This window comes from Xenopus laevis, chromosome 4S (assembly GCF_017654675.1).
Source record: "Xenopus laevis strain J_2021 chromosome 4S, Xenopus_laevis_v10.1, whole genome shotgun sequence".
NCBI classification, from domain to species: domain Eukaryota; kingdom Metazoa; phylum Chordata; class Amphibia; order Anura; family Pipidae; genus Xenopus; species Xenopus laevis.
The window spans coordinates 100,259,853-100,285,503 of record NC_054378.1 but is presented as its reverse complement, the minus strand read 5'-3'; the positions used below and the strand labels follow the sequence as shown (position 1 = coordinate 100,285,503).

The window sequence follows — 25,651 nt, the reverse complement described above, 5'->3', positions numbered from 1 at the left end:
AAGGGATAATATATATGTATCAGCCTTGGCGTCACTGTAAACAAAGAGATCTTATTGAATTTAACCTTAACCCACAAGCTAGAGATGAACAGCCAGCATAAAAACCTAATGCTGGATTTGGTGCATCCCTAGCACAAACTACTGGATACATTTGTCTCATCTCTGTGCTCTGTAAGGAACCTCTCCAAATGTATTAAAATACAGGGTGACAAGCTGAAAAAGTCAATAGAATTTTAAGTGCAGCCAGAACAAGTTCACAAATGTTGTAACATAAAATCATGGCCCTGCACTCTCCTATACAGCCTCTTTAAGAGGGAAAATTAATTGGTTTCTATACAACACCCCTCTTCTCCTATTTTCTCCTCCGAGCATTCAAACATAATTTCAGAAGAGGATGGAAGAGGAATAACAGATAGGGCAAAGATGAAAAGGTAAGGCTAACAGTCGCTTCCACGGTCCCGGAAGAAACCTTCTGCTGCCTGGGCCTCTCGAAATGTCACTGTGATGGAATTTGAGGTGATGTCGGTGACAATGATCTCGCTGGGAATTGGGACGGCAGGTAGCCACAGAGGTGGAGTTGCTGGTGTCCCATTTTCTAAAGCAAGATAGGACAAATTTAGCAAATGCTTGAATGGCTATATTTGTTTGAAAAATAAAAATGGTAATGAGTTAATTACATTTAAGGAGACAGTTGCATTTCATAAATGCATAACAGTTTAGCTTTGAATTTTTTTATAAAATGTAATCAGAATCAAGCAATAAAAGAAGGGGCAACTTTAATGTGCAAAGCCTTTCAGCCAAAAAAATCTTTTTTAGTGTCCACAATACTCTTTTTTTAGATAAATGACTTAAGTTTGCCAACCTACATCTCTAGCTATCAAAATCTGCTACTCACATTGTATTATATTTTAGGATTACAACCGGCAGAAGACAGGAATATTTTTAATAAGCTTATGCTGGTATGTTATTTTTTTAAACTATTACCAGCTAATAGACCACACCCCCAGTCCATCCTACTTTGTGAGATTGACAATCACGGGTAAGACAATCTTTAGTGGCCTTTAGCGGCAATGCAGAGTTTGCAGTAAGCAAGATCTCTACAGATGAAATATACGTCCTTGCAACAAGAATGTCATTAATTATTTGGAAACTCTGTGCCTCTGAAGATATCCCCAATAGCTGCCCATCTTCTTTTCACTGATTCACAGAATATGGACTCGGCTGCTGTCAATTACCTGAGCATAGGGGCTGATACAAAATACTGTATGTATATATATATATATATATATATATATATATATATATATATATATATATATATAACTTTTCAAAATGGACCAGCACTCCAGTTTGTTCAATCAAACGTGAATATTTATTTGAATAGTCACTCTCGTGTCCAACGTTTCGGCCCACATCTGGGCCTTTATCAAGGATCCTTGATAAAGGCCCAGATGTGGGCCGAAACGTTGGACACGAGAGTGACTATTCAAATAAATATTCACGTTTGATTGAACAAACTGGAGTGCTGGTCCATTTTGAAAAGTTGCATAATACCGTTTGACCGAGCACCCACTACGAATTGAGAGGGTTAAAGTGCAGGTACTTTCTGAACTTATATATATATATATATATACTGCCATGTTTTATAGAGATGTGGTATGCTTTGGATCATGAGCTGTTCCACGCCTTCTCCATACTTTTTCTTGCCATCATTCTGGTAGAGGTTGATCTTGGTTTCATCTGTCCAAAGAATGTTTTTCCAGAACTGTGCTGGCTTTTTTAGATGTTTTTTAGCAGTCCAACCTAGCCTTTCTATTCTTGAGGCTTATGAGTGGCTTGCACCTTGCAGTGCACCCTCTGTATTTACTTTCATGCAGTCTTCTCTTTATGGTAGACTTGGATATTGATACACCTACCTCCTGGAGAGTGTTGTTCACTTGTGTGGCTTTTGTGAAGGGGTTTCTCTTCACCATGGAAATAATTCTGCGATTATCCACCACTGTTGTCTTCCATGGACATCGAGGTCTTTTTGCATTGCTGAGTTCATCAGTGCTTTTTCTTTCTTTCTCAGGATGTACCAAACTGTAGATTTTGCCACTCCTAATGGGTTTTTTCATCTTAAGGATGGCTTGTTTCACCTGCATGGAGAGCTCCTTTGACCGCATGTTGTCTGTTCACAGCAAAATCTTCCACATACAAGCACCCCCCCCAAATCAACTTCAGGACTTTTATCTGCTTCATTGATAATGACATAAAAAAGGAACTGCCCACACCTGCCCATGAAATAGCCTTTGAGTCAATTGTCCAATTGCTTTTAAGCCTCCTCCTCGTTAGAGGAGAAGATTAACATTACAGGACCTAACTATAAACAAGGGATGCACCGAATCCACTATTTTGGATTCGGCCGAACCCCCGAATCCTTCGCGACAGGTTCGGCCGCATACCGAACCGAACCCTAATTTGCATATGCAAATTATGGGTGGGAAGGGGAAAAATTTTTACTTCCTTGTTTTCTGGCAAAAAGTCACGCAATTTCCCTCCCCGCCCCTAATTTGCATATGCAAATTAGAATTCGGATTTGGGTTGACAGAAGGATTCGGCTGAATCCGAATCCTGCTGAAAAAGGCTGAATCCTGGCCAAATCCCGAACCGAATCCTGGATTCGGTGCATCCCTACTATAAACACAGGCAATAAAATAATGATAAACGGGACACCTTACAGTCAATCTGCATTTTGGGTCATTCACCCCTAACAAACAGATAACATTTTCAGTTGCAGACTAAAAAAGTACTAATAGAAGCATAGTTCATAAAAAATGAAAACCAACTAAATGGTTGCTTAGAACACATACATCTCTAATATACTGAATTTTTTTTTAAGGTTGAACTTCCCCTTTAAGATTAACTATTGTTTTTACTTTAACAGATGAAGAATAGCACTTGGGTCTTGTCTTTAGGAATGTTGCCTAATAAAATGTGAAGAATCTCAAACATTTATACAGACATATACATTATGTTATATAAATAGTGTGGAGGGTATTTGAACAATTTTGGTCAGTAAATACAAATTCTTGATTTAAATTGGGTAAATGTGTAAACTACAACCATCTGATGACAGTAGTCTTGTATGTTACTGAAGAAATACATAATATACAACTTTCTTTATCCAAAATGCCTGAGGATGAGACTTGCATGGTCCTGAAATCTTACACAAAAATCTTTCATCAGATATTTAACGGGGCACTATACCCCCATCATTAAATTGGATTTATACACAAAAGTACATAAATATAATCTGAACTTCCAAAACAAAATATAAATGAATAGAAATTTAATTCAACCCAACTCTCACTTTTCATTCCATTGTGAAGTGATGGGACTTCAAGTTCCAGAATCCATCACTTCACAAATAAATCAAGTAGGGAGGGATTGCATTACACTGTGAGCCTAAGAGGGTGTAGGACAGTCTGCCTCTTTCAATCTGTGGAATCAGGCATTCTTTTGAATTACAATGCTATTTATTTTTGGCAGTTTAGCTAGTATTTATGCATCTTTGTTACATAAGCCCAATAGAATTAGCTTATGTCAAAAAGTGGGGTATATTTTCCCTTTAGTGCGATCTGCATGACTGGTGGTACTCCCTTCTTTCTGGGGAAAGAAAGATTCCAATTCAGAAATTAGCTATGCTTCTACTAAACCTTCTTTGACAGTATTTTTACCTTCTAGGCCTTGCTCTTCAGTTGATTGTTCCTCCTGCCAATCAGGAATTGTCTCTGTCTTTTCCTTTTCATCTTCCTTTGCAAAGAAGTCTGACCTCCTGCTCAGTGGTTCATAGGTGGATACCCGCAGAAACTTTTTGCGCGACAGGCACAGAAATTTACGACCTTTACGCTGCTTGCTGAGTGGGAATTGCAGGGATTTGGCTTTCTCTGGCACTGAAGAGGTTGGTGCTGTTTTACCACCTAATGCAGGATTGAATCTTCTAGACAGAGAGAAGCAAAGCTTCCTCTCCTTAGATTTGTGTGCGCTCCTCAGGTCCATGCTGTACAGTCTCTGTAGCAAGAAATTAATAAATACATGTATGTACTGTAGTATATATGTATATAGTTTTTTCCTACTTGTTGAATAACTAATATATGCTAAATAATAAATATATACGTTTAAGCATTACAATCTATAAACTTTGGCAGAATCTATGGCACAGGTTGTCAATATCCGTAAAGTTCTCACTATATTCTGAAATCTATTCTGACCAAACCCACCTAGACTTTTCCCCCCATTTATCAATACATTTTTCTGAAAATGTATTCTGCTGGAAAAAAAATTAGATAAAATTGTGAAAAAATCCTAATTGTATGAATTTTTCACATTTGTCAACTAAAACTGCGACTTTTTGGGGTTTGACACCTGAAACCTGTGACTTTTTCGGATTTGACACCCGCAAACCACTACATTTTCAGATTATTAGATGAAACGTAGCACGGGATATTAATGGGACATCTGCCATTGACTTCTACATGAACTTGGCAGGTCTGAGTTGGAGTACTTTTTTCATTTGGACTAATAAATCATGAAACATTAAAAAAAAAATTCTATGTAAAAATGGTGTTTTTCAACTTTAAAAGTTCAACCAGAAAAAATAGGACTTTGATAAATAACCCCCCTAGATTTTGAATTTCACTGACTGCAATCAAAATAATGGTTTGTCTATCAATGTGTGGTAGCAGCTACAGCTAGTATGGCAGGCAGGATAAACTTAAAATGTCAACAAATTATTTTTTCATATTTTCATGGAAATAGATTTTTATTTTGATCTTTTATTTAGCTTTCATCTAGGCTAGAATAAACTGTAGATTTGATCACAAGTAAATATGGAAGCAATAATAAGGTGGCTCTTAAAAAAAAAATATGGGGCTGTTGTATTAAGGGTCAAAGTTGGGGCATGGCCCGCTAGCGATGAGAAAAGTTGTGTGTTAGACTAGCTCCGTTGGATTCCCATAAAATTCAGCAAATATCCTGACATACCCAGCACATTTATCCTTAACAGACTGACCTAAGCCACTTACAAGCAACCGATGGGCAAAAAGAAGCAAGCCGTGACAGAAGCTTCAGACATTCAATCCCACCTCCACGATTCGGTGCGGCCTGCCAAAATGGCGAAACCACACAGGTTCCTAAGGAACAACACGCCAGGCTTCTGCAAGTATCTGACTTATCTTGCAACACAGCCAAGAGTTCAAAGGAGGCTCCAAGTGAGGCATCAGACCCTTCCCAGCCCACATCACATCAGCAACACGTTCAATGACTAACTGAATCAAACGATACCGATGACCTCACTCAGGCAGAGGTCTTGCAATCCAGAATACCATACAAACTTGTCATGCTGCGACAATTGCTAAGGTCGAGGAACTTCGGGTAGACTTTGCTATCCTGCAGCATGACCTGCAAAAGGTTAGAGATCGGACAAGCACAGTCGAAAGATGCATTGGAAAGCTTGAAGACCCACTCCACCTTGAAAATCGGCTTTGTAGTCATAACATTAGGTTTGAGAGCTGAAGTATCTGACAGTACCAAATTGCTAGAAGCCTGGCTCAAACTTTTATTATTGAACAAGCGCACCGGGTACCAGCCATACCACCTCCATCTGGAGCCCTCCCAAGACCCATCATTGCCCACTTCTTGAACTTCTGAGAAGGGGTGTAGCTCTTGCAGTTGCTTGTTGGAAAGGGGAACTGAAGTTCGAACATACAACAATCTCGCAGTATCTCCAATGACCTACACAAACATCATCAATTTACAGCAGTCAAATATGCCATGCTGTAACCCAGCAAAGCTTTGGGTCCTCTCAGATGGAAAAACCCATTTCTTCGCCTTTCCAACCGAGGCCTCTTAGTGGCTTGACTGACGACTTTGAACCATATCAAATTTGTGGCCCACTGGTAACTCAGTTCCACTCCTGAATATATACTTGACCCAGCCTGGAATTTCCCAATCGGCCATGAATCGTAACATTTGTACTGTTTGTTGAAGATTCAGTCCTACTAATAAATCTACACGCTGGCCCGGATTTCCTTATTTGGCGCCCCTAGGCAACCAGGTCCTAGCGCCCTCCACCTTTCACAGACACTGCCCCCCCCCAGGGAGCTGCGGCTCCTCAGTGCTCCCGAGAATGCGGCTGGGCGGCATGCCACCCCTGAATTAGTCTGGAAAACCCTTGCCTTACTTGGGACAATGGAGCACTTACCGGGTTACTATTTCTATTAACCTGCATTGTTACAATTGTTCATAACTTAATTTGTGGCTCATTTTTGCATACATTCTGCTAGTTTGTTACGGGTGCCACACTCTCATAGGATCTTGAAAAACTTCTTCAAAACCAGGTGAAATAGGATGGGAGATGTTGGGATAATTCCTGCTCCTTTTCTTTTTCTTCACTTATATCAGCTCTTTTCGACCTCTCTACTGTTCTATGGGGGAGTAAAGATATAACGCTAATTTCGATAACAATGTCAGAGATAACAGCTCTTAGAATGTTAGGGTAATATATTCCCCACTGGTCTTCAATTCTTTACAAAAATAAAATCATATATCATATCATATGTCTCCAGGAGACCTATATCTGTAAGTCCTCGAACATCAACCCACTTAAAAAGTCTTGGATAGCACAGGTATCATGCAGTCTATTCTAATTACTCCAGAGGGACCTCAATATTAATAAACAAGTCACCCCCTTTTCAACTGTTAAATCTCCAAAATGACTCAGAAGCAAGATTTACATTGCTCCATGCCTCGTTAGCTGGCTTCCCTTATATTATCGTAAATGTATATCTCCCTCCTACCTTTAACAACTCTCTCCTATATGAGTTGCTTTAGCATCTTGCAGTTTTGTCCCCAGACCCGGTTCGAATACTAATTAAATTCAGTAATGGATGGGGGAAAAAGACTGTCTTACGCTGTCTGCTACAGGAAGAACTGATTCAAGTGGCTTAAAGACCTGGGCACATATATCAGGCTTAGTTGATGTCTGGAGGGCTTGTAACCCTACATAGCAAATGTTCTCGTGCTATTCTAGGGGAGGTATGTCAAGGATTGATCTTGCCTTTGCCTCAATAGAAATGTCAGCTAAAATTACTAAAGCAAAGTTCCTCCCAAGAGGAATCTCAGATCATGCTCCATAACAGATTTCTTGGCAACTACATTTATTGCCCGGCACAAAACCTGAAGGCTACTGGATCACTCATTTAGACATTCAAAACATTATAACAAACTTCATGTAATTGCACAAAGGCAGTATGCTCAGGCGCAATGGAAATGTGCTAAAAATGGCACTTGCACCATAAATTTGCTCATTATGAAAAGGTGACAAGAATGACAAGCTGTCGGCATATCTGGCTAGAGATGAATATAGTAGACCAGCCATTCATGCACTTACACAGAATGAAATTGAGTTAATTACTAACCTGCTTGCCATCAAAGTCTGGCAGAATACTACCAAGCCTTATATACCCCTAAATTTATAGAAGCCCCCTATCTTCAACAATTAAATCTCCCCAACCCCAATTCACGAGCAAAAAGTGCTAGGAGCTATAGTTTGATGCCAGGATTCCAAATTCATGGTACACCACGTATGCTACACTTGTAGCACAGTACCATACCGACATCTTTAATCAATCTATGACTACAGCTTACTACCTCTACGGGAAGCCACAATAGTTTTAATTCTGAAGCCAGGGAAGAGTCCCCTATCTCACCTTTCCTATCACCCCATTTTGCTTGTTAACTCGGATTTAAAAATACCAGCCAAAGTTCTAGCAAGGCGCCTAAACTATGTTATAACCTCAATAGTAGCCCTAGACCAAGTGGGATTTATGCCTTCCAAAGCAGCCGAGCTTAACATTAGGAGGCTTTACACTAATTTAAAGGGATTCTATGATAATTTTTGATGTAGTTTTTATTTCTAAATTACACTGCAAATAATTCACTCTACAATATAAAATGTAATTCCTGAACCAGCAAGTGTATTTTGTTTTTAGTTGTAATATAGGTGTGTAGGCCGCCATCTCAGGTCATTTTGCCTGGTCATGTGCTTTCAGAAAGAGCCCGCACTTTAGGATGGAACAGATTTCTTGCAGGCTGTTGTTTCTACTACTCAATGTAACTGAATGTGATGCAGCGGGACTTGGATGTTACTGTTGAGTGCTGTTCTTAGATCTAACAGGGACCTGTTAACTTGTGTTAGGGAGCTGTTATCTGTTACCTTCCCATTGTTCTGTTGTTAGGCTGCTGGGGGGGCGGGGAAAGGGAGGGGTGATATCACTCCAACTTGCAGTACAGCAGTAAAGAGTGACTGAAGTTTATCAGAGCACAAGTCACATGACTGGGGGCAGCTGGGAAACTGACAATATGTATAGCCCCATGTCAGATTTCAAAATGAAATATAAAAAAATCAGTTTGTTCTTTTGAGAAACAGATTTCAGTGCAGAATTCTGCTGAAGCAGCACTATAATGCGTTTTGAATTTTTTTTTTCCCATGACAGTATCCCTTTACCAATTACACAGTCATTGCCTCCCTAGATAATGAAAAAGTATTTGACTCTATTTAGTGGGTATACCTTTGGGAAACCTTTCCTAACCTGGACAAAAGTCCCATATACTAAATCCACAGCTAGAATTATGTAAAATTTAGAGCTATCTCCCCTATTATCTTAACTAGAGGCACCCGTCAGGGATGTCCTTTGTCTCCAGGCCTCTTTATCCTGGCCATGGAACCCATGGCATTTTTAATTTGAGCAATTTTAATTTTGTCTTTTAGCTGGGGAACCTTAGGGAATAAAGATTAATTAAGATTAATTGACTAAGTCATCTTTATTGCCTCTAGACCCCCAAGCAGTTGAAGTTTTTGACTCTTCTCTCTCACTGGTCCAGGTAAATACAAAAAATATCTAGGAATACATATACACCCACAAGTTGGGAAATGTAAGGAATTAAATATTGATCAATAAAGGCACAATTTCTTACAATAATTGATAAATGGCTTAAATTTCAAACTTTCATTGATTGGTGGAATAAACTTGTTTAAAATGAAGTTCCTCCCCAAATTTCTATACTTATTTCCCCTCCACATTTTCAAACAACTCCGGAGTCACCTCAACAAACTCTACTGGTTCCTTGGCTCAAAAATATATACAATATAATGCCATAATCTCTCGATTACCTTAAGGTGGGCTAGCAGCATCAGACATGTTACGATACTTCTAGGATGCTTCTCAGTTGGCACCCCTGAGATGGTGGCTCTATCCTCATTCTGAGGATCCAATGACAATGCCAGAAGCTCAAGTACTAGGCTGCTGCGAGGATTTGAGGAATTTTATATACAGAAAAGCCCCTTTTGTGACCAACTCCACCCCAAAAATGTGGTTACGGCATGGCACCAAAGCTGTGTCAGAATAGGGAACACCCACAGTGTATATCTCCATATGCCCCACTATGGAACAACTCCGACCTCCCACAGCCTCTCACAGTTCCAGACCCCCAGCTTTGGGAACATTCCCGACATCACAATGAAACAATGGGAAACAACACTTGCTGACTCTCTACACCCTTTAATCAGATCCAGAGACAGGCTTATACAGTTTAAATATCTACACAAGCCTAATATACACCTTACATATTCCACAAAATTAACCCTGCTTTTCCAGACTTGTATAATAGGTGTAAGAGCTCCAGTGCTGACTTCTGCCATATAGTTAGGAACTGCCCCCAAATTCAAACCTTCTGGACAAAAATTACCATGTATCTTTCCCAGCTGATGGCACTACCAGTAGAATTCCACCCCACAGTCCTCCCCTTTCATCAAGGACAGAGAGAATACTGCTCACCTTTCTTTTGTTCCATGCAAAAAAAAAAACAAAGCCATCAGATGGAAAGAGGAACACCTGCCTCTGCTCAACTTCTGGATAAGCCTAGTAGAGAAAACGCTCCCTGTTTAGGAAAAAATTTACATAGCAAGGGGCTGCCCCGCCAAATTTATTAAAATCTGGGCACTCTGGATCCTACGAAATGAATCCTACACTAACAGCAAGCAAAACACACCTAACCATTCCTTGGACTGGCTTGACCCTATAGACCAAAGTGTAATTAGCTAGAAAGCATAGCCAGTGCTCAGGACTCCCTCTAAGCGGACATCTATGGAATGGTTTAAACGTGATATGTGAAGGCTAACTAATGTCTTCAATTATGCTTGAAGGTTTGTGCTTTAGAACTTTTAGAACCAATTGGCCCCTCACAACAATCACCATCTCCCCCCCAATACATCTTCTTCCAACTATTTTGCAAACTCCTTTCTTTTCCTTCCTTACTATTCCTTCTCTGTCTCTAATACAGTGTTTTTTCCCATGGGGTATAATATAAAAATTCTCCAGTATGATGCATTTCTGTATAATTTTGCAATGCTAACTTTGAATACTTTTTCGAGTACTAGATTAAAATAAACGTTAAAAAAAGGGGTCAACGTTATTTTTACTGTTTGGTTTTGATTATAAATTGTGTTAAGCCCACAAGTTGACTTGTTTTACATACTGTACATGAAAAACTTTTTTTCCCGATAAACACCGTCAGTCTTTTTAAGTAATGGATTTGTTTTGTTTTTTTTACAAAGTGTGATATCACAAAAACATGTATAACTTACTATAAGCTTCTATAAAATTGTTAGGAAAAAAAATAGTGGACCCAGGTAAAAAAAAATTTATTAAAATCAATGCCTACAAGAAAAATGTCACCATTATTATTACATGCCCAAACTTGACTGAAAAAAAGAAAAAAAAACAGAATATGTTGGCATCTTATAAACATGTGCTAAAACACTAATTGCTCAAAAATGCACATGAAGCAATCTGAGTGATTATGTAAATTTGTGTTCTTAGAATTCTTAGAATTTGTCTATGGCAGAGTGTTTTCTAGCAGTGACAAATCACATGTGACAGATAGAACGTTGAGTCCCCTCACTAGATTAAATTGGCAGTTCAGAAGTTGGTGGTACTGTTTTTTTTCACCAGACTGATGGAATATTTAAGATCAATTTCCAGCTCCACAACATAAACTAATTTATGTGGTGACAGATACCATCTGTAGACTTTTTTTGTGATTTTTTTAAAAGTTATATGCATTTGTAAGTAAGTCTCGACTAAAGCGAATGTTTCTAACTATTCTTTGGGTGTTCTCAGAGTTCTGGTATTGGTGAAGGATTTTGGTATCATTAATTTTATACAGAGAGGCCCTGACTATTTCTGAAAATGTTCTTTAAATTCTCGCCGTGCCTACCGATAACATATTGTATTAAAGGAGAATTCAACCATTAACTAAAAAAAAGCCCCTACCCTACGTAGCCTAGCCTAGCCTAGCGCCCCCCCCCCAGGGGAATGCCCCTAACTTTTTACTTACCCCATAGTGTAGATTCAGCGATCTCAGTTCATGGCAGCCATTTTTCAGGTCTTTGTGTCTTCTGGCACTTCAGCAACTATCAACCATTTCGGCGCATGCGCAGTTGTCGCTAACCGGGAAATTAAGAATGTGCTGCTTCGCCGGTCTCAGATTACCAAAGACCCAGAAGATGGCTAACGTGAACTGCGATCCCTGAATCTGCACTGATAAGTAAGTAAAAAGTTAGTGGCTTTTCCCTGGGGGGGGGGCTACGTAGAGTAGGGATTTTTTTTAGTTAAGGGTTGAATTCTCCTTTAAAAAGCTGGAGAATAATCCAGCCCTGGGCGTGTATATCTCAAGGTAAATACCATGAATTCTGGACAAGGGTCTTATTTTGTGGCTTAAAGATTCCATATTAGTATAATGATTATTGCTGAAAGGTTACAGCCTTTGGGTGTTGCTAGCTTTGTTAACTCTGCATATTTATTTTTCATAAAAATGACTCGGAACAGCCATGCTGGTTGCCTCAGCAGAGGTATTTTCTGCAGTCATACGTTATTTTTCATTCACTGCAATCATAGCCTCCAATTTGTCTAACTTTGCACTGCACAGTGACTTGCTGCACAGTTTCTTGTTGAGTCTACAGAACTGCAATAACTTTGTGTGGTTATCATTCTCAAAAAAGCCCTCACACTCTTTCTCTGCAAGGGCATTCTGGATGGACAAACACAGCAAGGAGGAAGGCTAGTGAATTCTGTATTTTCACTGAAACTAAATCATTTGCATTGATACAGAATTTTACCATATGATTTTGCAACGCTGAAGAAGTCCTTACATTGCCTGCCCTGGCAGAATAAGTTTTTTCAAGGCATATTAGCCTTACTTTTGGTTCCAAGTATGAGAACTTCTTTTCTGCAATGTTAAAGATGATGCCACAGCCATCAAAACTATGATGCTCAGATGAACTAAAATGCTAATTATTGCTTTTTTTCTGGCTCATTTACTGAATAATTAAGTGGTTAGTGGGACTATTTTGTTTGAAAATAAAAGGAAAGATAAAGAACAGGGAAAATAAATGACTTCTAACAAAGAGTGTACTGCAGACATTACCTGTAGAAGAAGACGTTTTGGTTTTGGACCACGTTTTCGGCACCCCGAAGCTCTTTCCTTTTCTTCCCTAAACCACCAATATAAAAAGCACATTAATTTAGTGGGTCTGTAGCATGCAAGGCATACAAAAGTACAGCTCCTTTAACATGAAGTGACAATGTATTTCCATGAAGAATAAAAAGAAGTTCACTGTCTCAACCTGCATATTTCCATGTAAACAGATGAGAAGTGGGACTTCAGATACCATGAGCATTCTCATTAGACAACATGATTACAGAATTCCTAGTGACTGTGGCAGAAATTTGGAAAAGGGTGATTCTGCCTCACCACACAGTAACAAAAGGAAAACTGAAACACTGAAACTTCTGTTGTCAAAATTATTATCCATCAGAAATACAAATGTTGGTGCTTAAAGGAAATTTTAAATTAGAGAAAAAAAAAAGATTTGGGAATTTCAAATAATTACAATGACATTTTAAAAACAAATGTAAACCATCTTTTTATATGTAGACAGTGCAAACAGGATCAAAGACTAAGAAAAGCAAACAAATGAATAAACAAAGTTAAATGATTCTATTGATATGGAAGAATTGGAATTGATCAATAATTGTATCAAAGCCTCCTCCATCAATATGCGAATGTGTACAAAGTGTATCATAACTGGTATCTCAGTCCTATTAAACCCAACAAATGTTATCAATCTTATCTTTAGTTCTATGTTTAGAGGTAGTGGTGAACATGCAGATAAACTACAGATGCCGTGGCTGCCCTATTATAAAAATGCTTTGGGAGGATATTTTTAAGATAATTAATGATACCCTAGTGCTAAGGCTACGGCCACACTGAGGCCTAAAGCAGTTTTATTGTCTAATAAAAGTATGAAGTAATTAACAATTTATCAGTTCCGATCAATGTGGCAAAATCTGTCTGACAGCTTTGAGCAGCTGTATCAATAGATGTCATAGCACCTTCCGTAGGTTTAATTAAAAAAGACTTCATTGGTTTACATGGCTGGGATCTCCAATAAGCAACAACTTTTCAGGCCCAAACACAAGCTCTATATATACTAGTTATTCCCTCCTACCACATGCTGCCCATGTCTTAGGTTTACAAATAAGGAAGGTTTTGTTTTTGTTTAGTTTTGAATTTGAATGGCCTTAAGTCAAGAGTGAGTTTATTGTCATTTCATCCATATACATTTGTACAGTACACAGTGAAACAACGTTCCTCTAGGACAATGGTGCTGCACACAACATAGATATACCAGACCACAACCCCTTTTCAACCGACTTTTGCTGAATGCAGATGTATACTGCCCCTTTAATATGTGAACATCTGAGGAAGATTGGAATACTCACTTTTCCTCGTATGCCAACACAAGACGCGGATCCAGAATGTGTTCCTCTGGCTCCCACGTGCTGTATCTAGAAATGTAACAAAAACAATTACTGTGTACTAAACACATGCCAGCTCCTAGACTCTTCTACTGCAAATACAAAAACATCATATGACATTAAACTGTACTGAAAATATTTTACAGGAAGATTTGAAGAAGGTAAACAGATGTACTACGGGCAGTGACATGGTGCATGACAGCCATTATAAGTACCGATGCCAACTCACTGTGGGTCACTTCACATTAGCATCAATGGGGAGGACACCAGTTGCCTGGACAGCCATGATTATTCACCAAAAACCTGCACCAACACATTTAGGGGGTTACTTATCAAAATCCAAATTTTTCTGATGTTTTAAATAAAAAAAGTCAGACCAAACTAGAATCCACGGTTTACCCTTATGTATCATTAAAAAAACACGACTTGTTCGGACCGTAGTGTGAAAAATCCAAATTTTTTCGGATCGGCTTCACAAATTTTTCGTGAAATCTGCGGAAAAGCCTGAAATGTTCGGAATATTGTACGAAACAAAGCGCAGACAATAATATCTTCAAATTGAAATTAAGACCTCTGCCATTGACTTCTACATGACAGGTTGAAGATAGGTATTTTCAGATTCAGACTTTTTGCAGCCTAGGGGTATGCTAAATCTCGAAAAATTCAAGTAGTTTTTTTTTTCACTACAAATTAATAGTAAAAAAACACCTTAGTCTGAGGGTAGATAATTGCCATACACATACAGGTCACTGAAAGGATAAGAGCAAACTTTGTGTGTAATGAAAGCTGCAACGTTTTCACAAGATCTTGTAACCAAGGGTAACCATTCAAATGTTTGGACAGGTGTCCAGTGAATACTACCAGCTGATTGTTTGCTATAAGATACTAGACTCAATGGATGCACCGAATCCACTTTTTTGGATTCGACCGAACCCCTAAATCCTTTGCAAAAGATTCGGCCGAATACAGAACCGAATGCTAATTTGCATATGCAAATAAAGGGTGGGAAGGGGAAAACATTTTTTACCTCCTTGTTTTTTGACAAAAAGTCACGTGATTTCCCTCCCCTAATTTGCATATGCAAATTAGGATTCGGAGTGACCGGGCAGAAGGATTCGGCCGAATCCTGCTGAAAAAGGGTGAATCCTGGCCGAATCCCGAACCGAATCCTGGATTCGGTGCATCCCTACTAGACTCCTTGTCCTTTATTATATTACACCTATTATATTACACCATTTGTTTTGAAATCCTGTCACTCCACAATACAAGATGTAACACCATTTAAAAAATTGTAGTTTGATGACAATCTTGTTAAACAAACATGATATAGTGGCACACGATTAGCCAACTGCACCAAGTCTGACAGTCTGTTCGTTCTGTATACTGTTCCGATGTCAAAGAAAATAATATGTGCGGAGCAAAAATAAGGTAGTGGCAAATAGCCAACTTTTCCCTCAAACTGTGACAAAACAGATCTTTGATATGACATATAATTGGCTGTTGCCTGAAATGCGTGAACCCAGCTGGCTGCACAAGCTTAACTTCCCATTTGATGGTATGTTATAACAAGTTCTACCTACCCTTTAGCTATAATACTGCAAATCAGTCACATAAGCAACATGCAGCCTGCACTAGATAATTGTTCTTAGCCATGCTAGGGCCTCTTCTGCTGGCATATGACAAAAGCATTTGATGTTTATTTAATGCTGCTCCTTAAAGTAGCGAATGCTTTAAGGATAAAGTCAAGTTCACAACCCTCCAAAAATCCATATATAAGCAGCCAGTCATTAGCTAGCCAGTGACCATAATCAGGCACATAGGAGTTACAGCAATCGTATGTATTCTGGAACAGTATCAGTCCGGTGGTTATATGGTTAAAGGGGAACTGTGAAAATTTAGTATACGCTTCAGCATACGGAAGAAAGAAACTTTGTAAATACGATCAATTAAATATCCTGCATTGTTTCTGAAATAATCAAGTTTATCTTCATTCTTCTATTTGTTTCTCTTTATTCTCTTTTCATGTAGGAGCTGGGTGTCTGATATTCATTGACAGTTTGATACAATATATCTAGTGGGGGCTCCCTTTCCTAGCAGATGTATAAGAGCTCACTCAAATAACTAATTCCAGTACAAACAAAACTGCCTTTTGCACAAATCCTGCATGTAGAGAGACAGGATTTCTGGTGATTTTAAGAGTGAGCTCTAATACATCTTCTAGGCAAAAGGAGCCCCACTATAAGATCTATTGGATATAACGGTCACTAAATATCTGACCCCCAACTCCAGCATGAAGAGAAACAGATGCTGATAGAGGGATAGTGAAGATTAACTTCATTATTTCAGAAACAGTAAAGAATTTTTAATTGCTTGTATTTAGAAAGTTATTTCAGTATGCTGAAGCTTACATTACATTTTCATTTTTGCAATAGTTCCCCCTTAAAAGATCAAAAATGCCAAGTGCAACAAACATTCATTTTACGAAAGCATAGGTAGTTATCTTTTGAGACTGCAGCAAAGAGTCCCTCTGCGGCAAACGGTGACTGCAAAACAGTGCTTTGCATATAATTTAAGGTCTCCCAGGCAGCTAAAGGGTTACAACACGCGCACCTTCCTTGTGCTGTTCCTGCGCACACTGCAGCACAGGCTGAAGTAAACAAGCGAACATATGACTCATGCGTCACTCTCTGTCATTCCCCCTCCCCGAGTTCTTACTCCCCCGGTCAGATTAGAGGTGATAAACAAGACGTATTTAATAGGCAGTCCTTAGCTACAAGCAGGCAGTGCCATGCAGAGAGGACAGCTCACTCCATAGCTAAAGCATCATGCAGCCTTTCACTGCTCATACGACATACAACAAAAGATCCAACTCCCCATTTTATCTTCCCACACCAAATCACTGTACTGTATAATCTCTCTATACACACACACTCGTATTCTGCTTTGCTTTTTCTTTCACTGTGCACTGAATGTAAGATTCTGATTAAGAATTAGAAGTATTATAATCCCCAAAACATGTTAATTTTTCTACTTCAAAAACAAACAAAGCAATACATCTACAAAGCATCTACCTGCAGCTTTTTAACTTAACCACTGATCATCCTTCATTGTGCTGCAGATCCTGAGTCCTGTTACTTTCAATACTTTCTTATTTTGCAATTGCTCATGCACCAAGGTAACACACTATTAGGGTCAGGGCACACGCTCAGATTCGGGGACATTTAGTCGCCCGGCGACAAATCTCCTCTTCAGAGGGCGAGAAATCTCCCTGAACTGCCTCACGCTAGAATGTAAATCGCAGGCGGGATGGCACTCGGAGCGCTTCATTTTCTGAAGTCGCCTGAAGCTTCCTCGTAAGGCAACATCTGGTGACCTCGGAAAACGAAGCGCTCTGAGTGCCACTCCGCCGGCTCTTTACATTCTAGCTGGTGGGAGGCAGTTCGGGGATATCAGTCGCCCCCAAGAAAAGGAGATTTGTCACCGGGCGACTAATATCCCCGAATCTAAGCGCCTGCCCTGACCCTTGTGTGTTAATGCATTTCCTCTTCATTGTGTGTGTGTATATTGCATTACATGTGCTCCTACAAATCCTTCTGATAACGTTTTGCTGAATTTCTTTCAATACAGCAGCAGCTTACTACAGGTATGAGATCTGTTATCCAGAATGCTTGAAGCCAAGCAATGTAGATCATCATACCGTAAGTCTGCTAAAATTATTAAAAACATTTTTAAAAAGCCTATAAGATTGTTCTGGCGCCAATATGAATTCATTCATCTTAGTTACTATCAAGTACAAGGTATTGTTTTATTATTACATAGAAAAGGTTTAGAAAAAATATATGAATAATTTGTTGACTATATGGGACCCATATTTTAGGGCTTCATAGTAGATAAGGGTTTCTAAATAATACAGGTATGGGATCAGTTATCCGGAAACCCATTATCCATAGAGCTCCAAATTACGGAATGGCCGTCTCCCATGAACTCCATTTTATCCAAATAATCCAAATTTTTAAAAACGATTTCCTTTCTCTGTAATAATAAAACAGTAGTTTGTACTTGATCCAAACTAAGATATAGGCTGCATGACCCACTTTTGTGCTACATGCTAAGACCACTGCACACACAGTATCTACTTTATTAAGGCTAAAGTCTCTCTCTTTCTCAAACATATCACATTTTAAAGTACAAATACCTGTTTGTGAATTTGCCTTAGAACATTTGTAGGAAACATGCACACTAAAATTAATATTTGTAATGCAGTTTTTTCACACAGAACCATATCCCCCAGGGTATAATGTACCCTTTTTTCTATGATAGTTTTCAAATATATTCCTGAAAGTCTTAGCCTTTTCCAAGATGTCCTCATTCAAGTTTTTCCATGGGGAAAACAAAGGAAAACTGTTGAGCTATTTTTCCAAATGTTTTGTTCTGCCTCCTAGAGGCCACTCCAATGCTCTGCTGATGCCTATCGAGAATGTTCTTATGAGGCAAGTGAGATGTCCTGCTCTTAAATATACACACAAATATATAACAACTGTTCTGAAAATAAGCTAAACATGTACAAGATAGAATTATTGTAAATAAGGTGTCTTGCAAACATGCTCTAACCAGAAAGCTCTCCCATAGACTCCATTATAATCAATTAATCCAGATTTTTAAAACTGATTTGCTTTTTCTCTATAATAAAACAATACATTGTACTTGATCCAAACTAAGATATAATTAATCCTTATTGGTAGCAAAACCAGCCTAATTGGGTTTATTTAATGTTTACATGATTTTCTAGTAGACTTAAGGTATGAAGTTCCAAATTACAGAATGATCCGTTATACAAAACCTCAGGTCCTGTACAATCTGGATGACAGGTCCCATACCTGTACTGTTATCTTTAAAGGGATAATTCATGTTTTAAGTAAGTTTTAGAATGTAAGTAATATTCTATGACAATTTGCAAGTGGTCTTCAAACAATAACACTGTAGCCTCACACAGCTATATATTTTTTTGCAGAGATCAATGAGCCTCATTTGAAAAGCTGTTTTACATAACACACTAAGAGGCACATTTATCAAAGGTCGAATTTCGAATTCATGCGAGTTTTAGCTCCCCTAAATTCTAAATGTATTAAAAAATTTAATTTTCAAACTCAGACTTATTAAATCGACTTGAAAACTCAAATCGAATTTAATTCGAATTTTAAAAACTCAATTCCAGTTTTTTATCTAAAAAAAACTTGAATGTCAGGAAGGCTGCAAACAACTCCAAATTGATCCCTGGATGTCTCCCATTGACTTAAACAGCAATTCAACAGGTTTTAGGTTGCGAATAGTCAAATTCGAGTTCTTAAAGGCCCAGAGTATTATAAGTCTCAAAAATCTAATTACATTTTTTTAAAAAAAAAACTTGACTCGAATTTGAATAACCCCCGAATCGAATTTGACAGTTTTGACCAAATTGAAAAAATTTTCAATTCGACCCTTGATAAATCTGTCCCTGAAAGTTTACATAAAGGTGAACTACCTCTTTAAAGATCATTTATGCCATAGCTAATCGTCTGTTATCTGATAATCACTTTTTTTTTTAAAAGGTAAGTTTTATTGTTTTAAACATGTAAAATTGTCTTATGTAGGGGTACACCTAGTTTACCCTAATTCAGGGATCGGATCGATATCACCTGATAATCACTTTTAAATGACTTTGCAAATCTTGACTACTGATTTTGTGCACATTTTTTTGGACCTTCAAAAAACAGCTTTGTATTTTGTAAAAATCTTAAATTGTATATTTTCTCTCTATGTAAACAATAATAGTTTTATTAGGGGAATAAAATCTGTGTGCATAAGGAGTGCATAAATCTGTGATTAGCAATGTGCAAAACTACAGGGGTCTCAGAGAGGCTTCATATAAGATAAATGTTTTGGTGAACGCTCAATACAATGCAAACTACACTCATGTTCTGTTCTATGCACTACTGTTGGTTGAAAAAGGAATCAATGAATGAAGAATACATTTTCTGTTTTTTTGATTGAAGTGACATTGTGAATTCCTTTACAATATGAGCATGTCTACAAATAAGTGTGGTGGTCCTTAAGTAAAAATGCTATGAAGGTAGGATAGTATATTTACCTAGAGAGTATTTATGGTACTGGAAAGAGTGTAAGCAGACATTGATTATATTGTAATGTGATCAATGGTGACTGTTAATTACACAGATGGGCTTGTCTATTAAAGTGGTGAAACAACATACTATTCTTTACCAGCATTCCACCATATTTGAGCCAAGGCATAACTCTATGCCCAGCTCTGTGGGTGAAACAATTAGTATCAGCCAGGGCAGCCATTAGAAATTATGGGGCCCCCTGGGCCCCGCCCACACTATCCCCCAAGCCCCACTCCATCCCGCCCAAAGATCACACAGACATCAGCGTTAAAAAAGTAACCCCCCCCCCCACACACAAGTTATAAAAAGCTATTGATGGTCAGGGCCCCCTTATAAGTTTAAAAAAAAAAACATTGGTGCCAGGGCCCCCCTTACAAGTTAAAAAAAAATTGGGGCCCCAAAAATTATTTTTTAAAAAAACATTAGTGACAGGGCCAGAATTGAACTCGTGGCTTCAGGACTTCAACTTCGCCTCCTTTCGTGACTTCGGGTCTTTTCTCCGCTTCGGGACTTCGGCTATTTTCGTGACTTCAGGTAATTTCGCTGCTTCGGGAGTTCGGCTTCGGTTGTTTTCGTGGCTTTGGGTCCTTCGGCTGTTCTGCAGCACTGCCGGGCCCCCCTTCATGCCCGGGCCACTTGTCCCCCCTTGATGGCGGCCCTGGTATCAGCTTTTAGGTGCAAGCTGTGCCCACCATGTGAGGAACATGGGCATTCATTTGCATGTCCCTAACTTGAACTCTATCCAACTAGTACTATTGTGCAGTATACCCAGTTGTGTCTAAATGCTACTATGTCTTCATTTTTTACATTACTAAAAAGTATCTGTCACATACCTATTAATAAAGAAATAATGGTTTGCTTTAGCATACTTATGTGTAGGGATGCACTGAATCCAGTATTTTGGATTCGGTCGAACCCCCTGAATCCTTTGCAAAAGATTCGGCCGAATACCGAACCGTATCCTAATTTGCATATGCAAATTAGGGGTGGGAAGGGGAAAACATTTTTTACTTCCTTGTTTTGTGACAAAAAGTCACACAATTTCCCTCCCTGCCCCTAATTTGCATATGTCGAATCCGAATCCTGCTGAAAAAGGGCGAATCCTGGCCAAATCCCGAACCGAATCCTGAATTCGGTGCATCCCTACTTATGTGTGATATATATATATATATATATATATATATATATATATATATATATATATATATATATATTCTGTAAGTTCTGCACTACTTCCTAGCTTACAACAGACCTCCCCCTCATATCCCCTTGTACAGTGAGTCCAATGCAACAAATTCTCTGCATATATTATGTTGAATGTGTAAAAAACAAAATAATTCTTACTTGGGAGGCCAGCCCTTCCACTTCACAAGATATTCCACTTTGCCCTATAGGAAGAAACAAGGAGGCAGTGATTTAAACAAGAATAGCAAACGTTTGTACATTTTGTGAACAGTTTAATGAAAACCCATCACTAGACCACGCTGTATTCTAATATATAGAGCCTTTCTGTAACAGCATTCAACAGTTAATCTGCACTGGAAAATTGAAAGAAGAGATGCCACTGTGCCAGTATTATGAAATATTATCAGCTATGGCGTGCACTAACTGTCAAATGTTTTTAGACCTTCAATTGTAATCAGTGACTCCTATGTTATAGCTCAGAGACTGATCTAGAAACAAAATGATGATGTCAGGCCAGCTGCTGATGTCATGTTCTATTTTACTGTTAGCAGGTTCTGGATTCCAGGAAATGAAAGCTCTGTGCATCTAATGACAGGGGAGGCTGCATTAGCAGCAATATAAGGCATAAAACATTCCCACTAAGTCACTTCGATACCAGTATATTATGAGTAAGAAAATAAGAGTTTGTTATATCTGGTAGGTTATTGAACGGATAGTGATCCCCCCTTGGGAAAATGTATAAAAAAAATCCATGTTAAGGCATATGCACGGGAGGCAATGTCAAGCTGGGGGGCACTGTATTTGGAACTTTAGTGAGATATTGAGCGTTATGGATAACGGTCACCCTCCTTCCAGTGTAGGATTCCCTAATGTGACCAGGGTTCATCTGGGGTCATGCTCCTCTCGTGCAATAGCAAGACAATAAACAAACACACCCACCCAACCCCTTTCCCAGTTACCTTCCGGATCCTCTTCTTGCGAATACTTTCTACCGCAAACACTTGCTCCCCAATGGCAGACAGCTCCATGGCAGAATCGGGAGTACTTTGCCTAAACCAAGGGCTCTCCAGTCCACTGGTGGTTGAACGCCACTCTCAATGCAGATGATGGATTTGTCCTGTGTAGCAGAATGAGAGATGCACAATGAGAGATGCACAATGAGAGATGCACAATGAGAGATGCACAATGAGAGATGCACAATGAGAGATGCACAACGAGAGATGCACAACGAGAGATGCACTGTGACACACCCCCTCTGCAATGCACTGGTGCCAAGTTGCTGCTATAAGAGCTACAAAGGGACAACTTCTCCTTGCTGAGCAGTGCAGCAGGCTTAATGCCTCCACAGCAGCTCCTTGCTAACAGCTGCTCCCTTTAGCCTTCACAGATCTATACAATTATAATAATGTCACTTACATCACCCCCTTCATTTTAGTAAGAACCCCCCCCCCCCAAAGGCTGCTCACCCCTCTTTGCTGTATAACTGCTTCTCCTGCTTGGGATGCTTTAGGGTTGGCCCACGCCCCCTTAAATAAATGGTATGGTCCTGGCTCACCTGCTACTGCCCACACTGCAAAATGGTGTCCAGCCTACTCACTAAGTGCCAATGAGTCAGCCTGGTATGCACGGGCGCTCTGGATAACCGCACACAGATAAGCCAGCCCGAATCCCGCTCCTTCTCCCTCTCCCCTCTTTGCATTACAACCTGCGCAACATTTTCAGGGAGCGCGCAGCCCCAGCTCATGCACTCGCGCGGAGGGGTGCGCGCACTCATTTAGTTCGCGCCTACCTGTCCCGCGCTGACGTCAGCCGACCTTGAGCGCAGCTGCTGGAGCCCAGAGAACAGCTGACCCTGGTTGTGGCGGGTGACGTTATACGAGTGTTTACAATGCTCTGATTGTCGGACAGGTAGTGTCCTGTCACGTGCGGGCGCGACTGCACCGAAAATCTGCAGTCGTAAAACATGAAGCATTACGCACGGCTGTACGGTAGCGAAAGTATTCAAACCCGTCGCAAATTCTCTTATTTTACTGAATAACAAATCTTGCGCGGGAGTTTTGGTCCTATTTTGATTTGACCTTGACCAAAGTTAGTGTTCAGTGGAGGTGCTGCTGTTAATTTGATATCAAAATACTAATGAAAACAAATGTTCTGCGAACATAGATTAGGTGCGTCTTCAAGGAATTTCTTTGGCAGTAACAACTTAAAAGTTGTTTTCAGATAGATCACCAGAAATAAGGACTTTTTCCAACTATTTTCTATGTGTGACCGTTTTTCTAATATTGAAGTGTAAAGTGTCATTTTTCACCTTCTAAAGCAGCTCTGGGAAGTCGGGGTCGCCGACCCTGTGAACTGTTCTAAATTGATCCATTTAGTAGATACATTTCTTATCTTTGTCCCTGCTGAGCAGAATCTTTGGGTTTCATTACAGGCAGCTGTTAGGGTTGGGACAGACCTTACTTATTGTGACCCGTCACAAATTCTCTTATTTTACTGACTAACAAATCTTGCGCTGGAGTTTTTTATTTGAGAGCGTCGACCCTGACCAAAGTTAGTTTTCTGTGGAGGTGCTGCTGTTAATGTGATATCAAAATACTAATGAAAACAAATATTCTGCGAGCATAGATGCGTCCTTCGCCGAAGGAATTTCTTCGGCAATAACTTTAAGGAGGTGATCTACCAAACTGGAATTTTTGCCACAATTTGATTTTTGACATTTTTTTCCTACTAAATTCCTGAATTTGAAGTATGCATTCAGCTGGAATGTTCGATATTTGTTAAACAAGGAAACCCTTCCTCTGAATCTTCAGTATGTTCTAGAGCCCACCTTGCTGTCCCTAATCACTACTTTCGGCCAAAGTCAGCAACAAAACCAGCCCAAATGTAGCCCAAAAATAGCACAATATGTGCAGTGAAAAAAATAAAATTAATATATGTGAAAATACGCCTTTTTCAAATTTTCACTGTTTCACATATTTTTCCATGAAGCAAAATGGGACAGATTGCCTGTCACCAGGGGTGTAACAGAGGGGGCCATGAGGTATAGGGGTCCCATAAGGACTAATACATACATTGGTGGCCAGCAGATTTTTGCCCCAAAATTGTCTGAAATTGAGTAATGTCACCGGAAAATTTGAGAATGCTTAAGAGTGACGGGAGACTGGGGTACAGTGCCCGAGAAGTCCCATTGCATGCTGGGTATTGTAATCTTACATTAAACTTGCCAGTTGGTAAACTACATTACTACGTTACCCAACATGCATTGGGAGACACAGGATTGGCACATTAGGGCATTAGTTTCCAAAGTACAAACCAGCCAAAGGCCCAAAAAGTAGTCTAAACCCGTACCTTGGCTAGTTTGTTCTTTCAAAACCCATCTGGGCTTTTAATAAGTAGCCCAATTTGGCTGGAAAACCGCCAACCTGGCAACCATGACTACTTTTTTAAAATCAAAACAGTGGCATAACTATAGGAAGCAGACCCTGCAGTTGCAGGGGGACCTGGGAAAAATGGGGCCCGGGGTTTGCTTCCTCTATAGCTTACACCTTCCCCAGCCACTCTCTTATCTGCAGCAGGGCAGGGTTGCCAGGTCTAATTTTTTTGCGCCGTGAAGTATAGGGGCATGGCTGTGCCATCGCCGTGTCAATCATGGGGAATCCTGCCCGGTTTTACTTATTTGGAAAATAGGAAGTTTTGACCGGGCAGCCCTTCAAAATACCGGGCTGTTTACCAGTAGACCCTTGACGAATAAAGACTATTTTTTAACTTATTGCTGGATAGCCTTGTTGTTCTTATCGTATAGCTATTGGAAGTCCAGTGTTCCTGATCTACATAATTTGCTGGGGGGGGGGAGAGGGTGATATCACTCCAACTTGCAGCACAACATTAAAGAGTGACTGAAGTTTATTAGAGCACAAGTCACATGGCTGAGGCCACCTGGGAATCTAAGAACATGTCTAGCCCCTTTCCAACTTTCAAAGTTAAATATAAAAAAAAATGTTTGCTATTTAGAAAAATGAATTTCAATGCAGAATTCTGCTTAATGATCTCAACTACCTGATGCATTTTGTAAGAAACATGATCACCCAGAATTCCTTTAGGAATAAAAAAATAGACAGGAGACACATCCAACTTACTTGGCTGGTTTAGAGTTCATATGGTGACCAGTTACAATTTCTGACTTTGAATTTGCTGATGTGAGCTATGTTGCACATGTCAGCATCTGGGGTTGGGTCTTTTAAGGACTGGGTGCCAGGATCAACTCTTGGTTATTGGGAACCTGAAAGAAATGCACCAAAGGTTGTGGGGCTCCCTGATTGTGTTGAATCTATCTTTGTAATAAATTCATAAAGCTAAGTTATATTATTACTTGCATGTGCATGC

General features: G+C 39.4%; 1 protein-coding gene across 4 annotated transcripts; it reads right to left on the bottom strand.

Annotated features, from left to right (window-relative positions):
* On the bottom strand, positions 1-23,188 carry cbx7.S (chromobox 7 S homeolog). 4 transcript variants are annotated; one of them, XM_018261216.2, is made up of 7 exons: positions 23,058-23,188; positions 22,228-22,385; positions 21,428-21,471; positions 13,887-13,952; positions 12,529-12,595; positions 3,720-4,053; positions 1-595 (listed from the first exon to the last, which is right to left on the bottom strand). In XM_018261216.2, exons 2-7 carry the CDS (start codon positions 22,294-22,296, stop codon positions 438-440), a joined length of 738 nt encoding a protein of 245 aa, XP_018116705.1. In that variant the 5' UTR covers positions 22,297-22,385; positions 23,058-23,188; the 3' UTR covers positions 1-437. The 4 variants fall into 4 exon arrangements, with proteins under 4 accessions (XP_018116705.1, XP_018116702.1, XP_018116703.1 ...); XM_018261213.2 differs by lacking the exon at positions 23,058-23,188 and adding an exon at positions 22,824-23,019; XM_018261214.2 differs by lacking the exon at positions 23,058-23,188 and adding an exon at positions 22,866-23,019.
* Between the last annotated feature and the right edge of the window lie 2,463 nt (positions 23,189-25,651).

What these genes read in the sequence shown, in the direction of transcription:
- cbx7.S (XM_018261216.2), bottom strand. Translation starts at nt 22,296, where the DNA reads ATGGAGCTGTCTGCCATTGGGGAGCAAGTGTTTGCGGTAGAAAGTATT. An exon ending in TGGAAGGGCTGGCCTCCCAA is followed by an intron (nt 13,953 to 21,427) that starts GTAAGAATTATT and finishes TTACATTTCTAG; the next exon opens with ATACAGCACGTGGGAGCCAG. An exon ending in TGAAGAGCAAGGCCTAGAAG is followed by an intron (nt 596 to 3,719) that starts GTAAAAATACTG and finishes ATCTTGCTTTAG; the next exon opens with AAAATGGGACACCAGCAACT.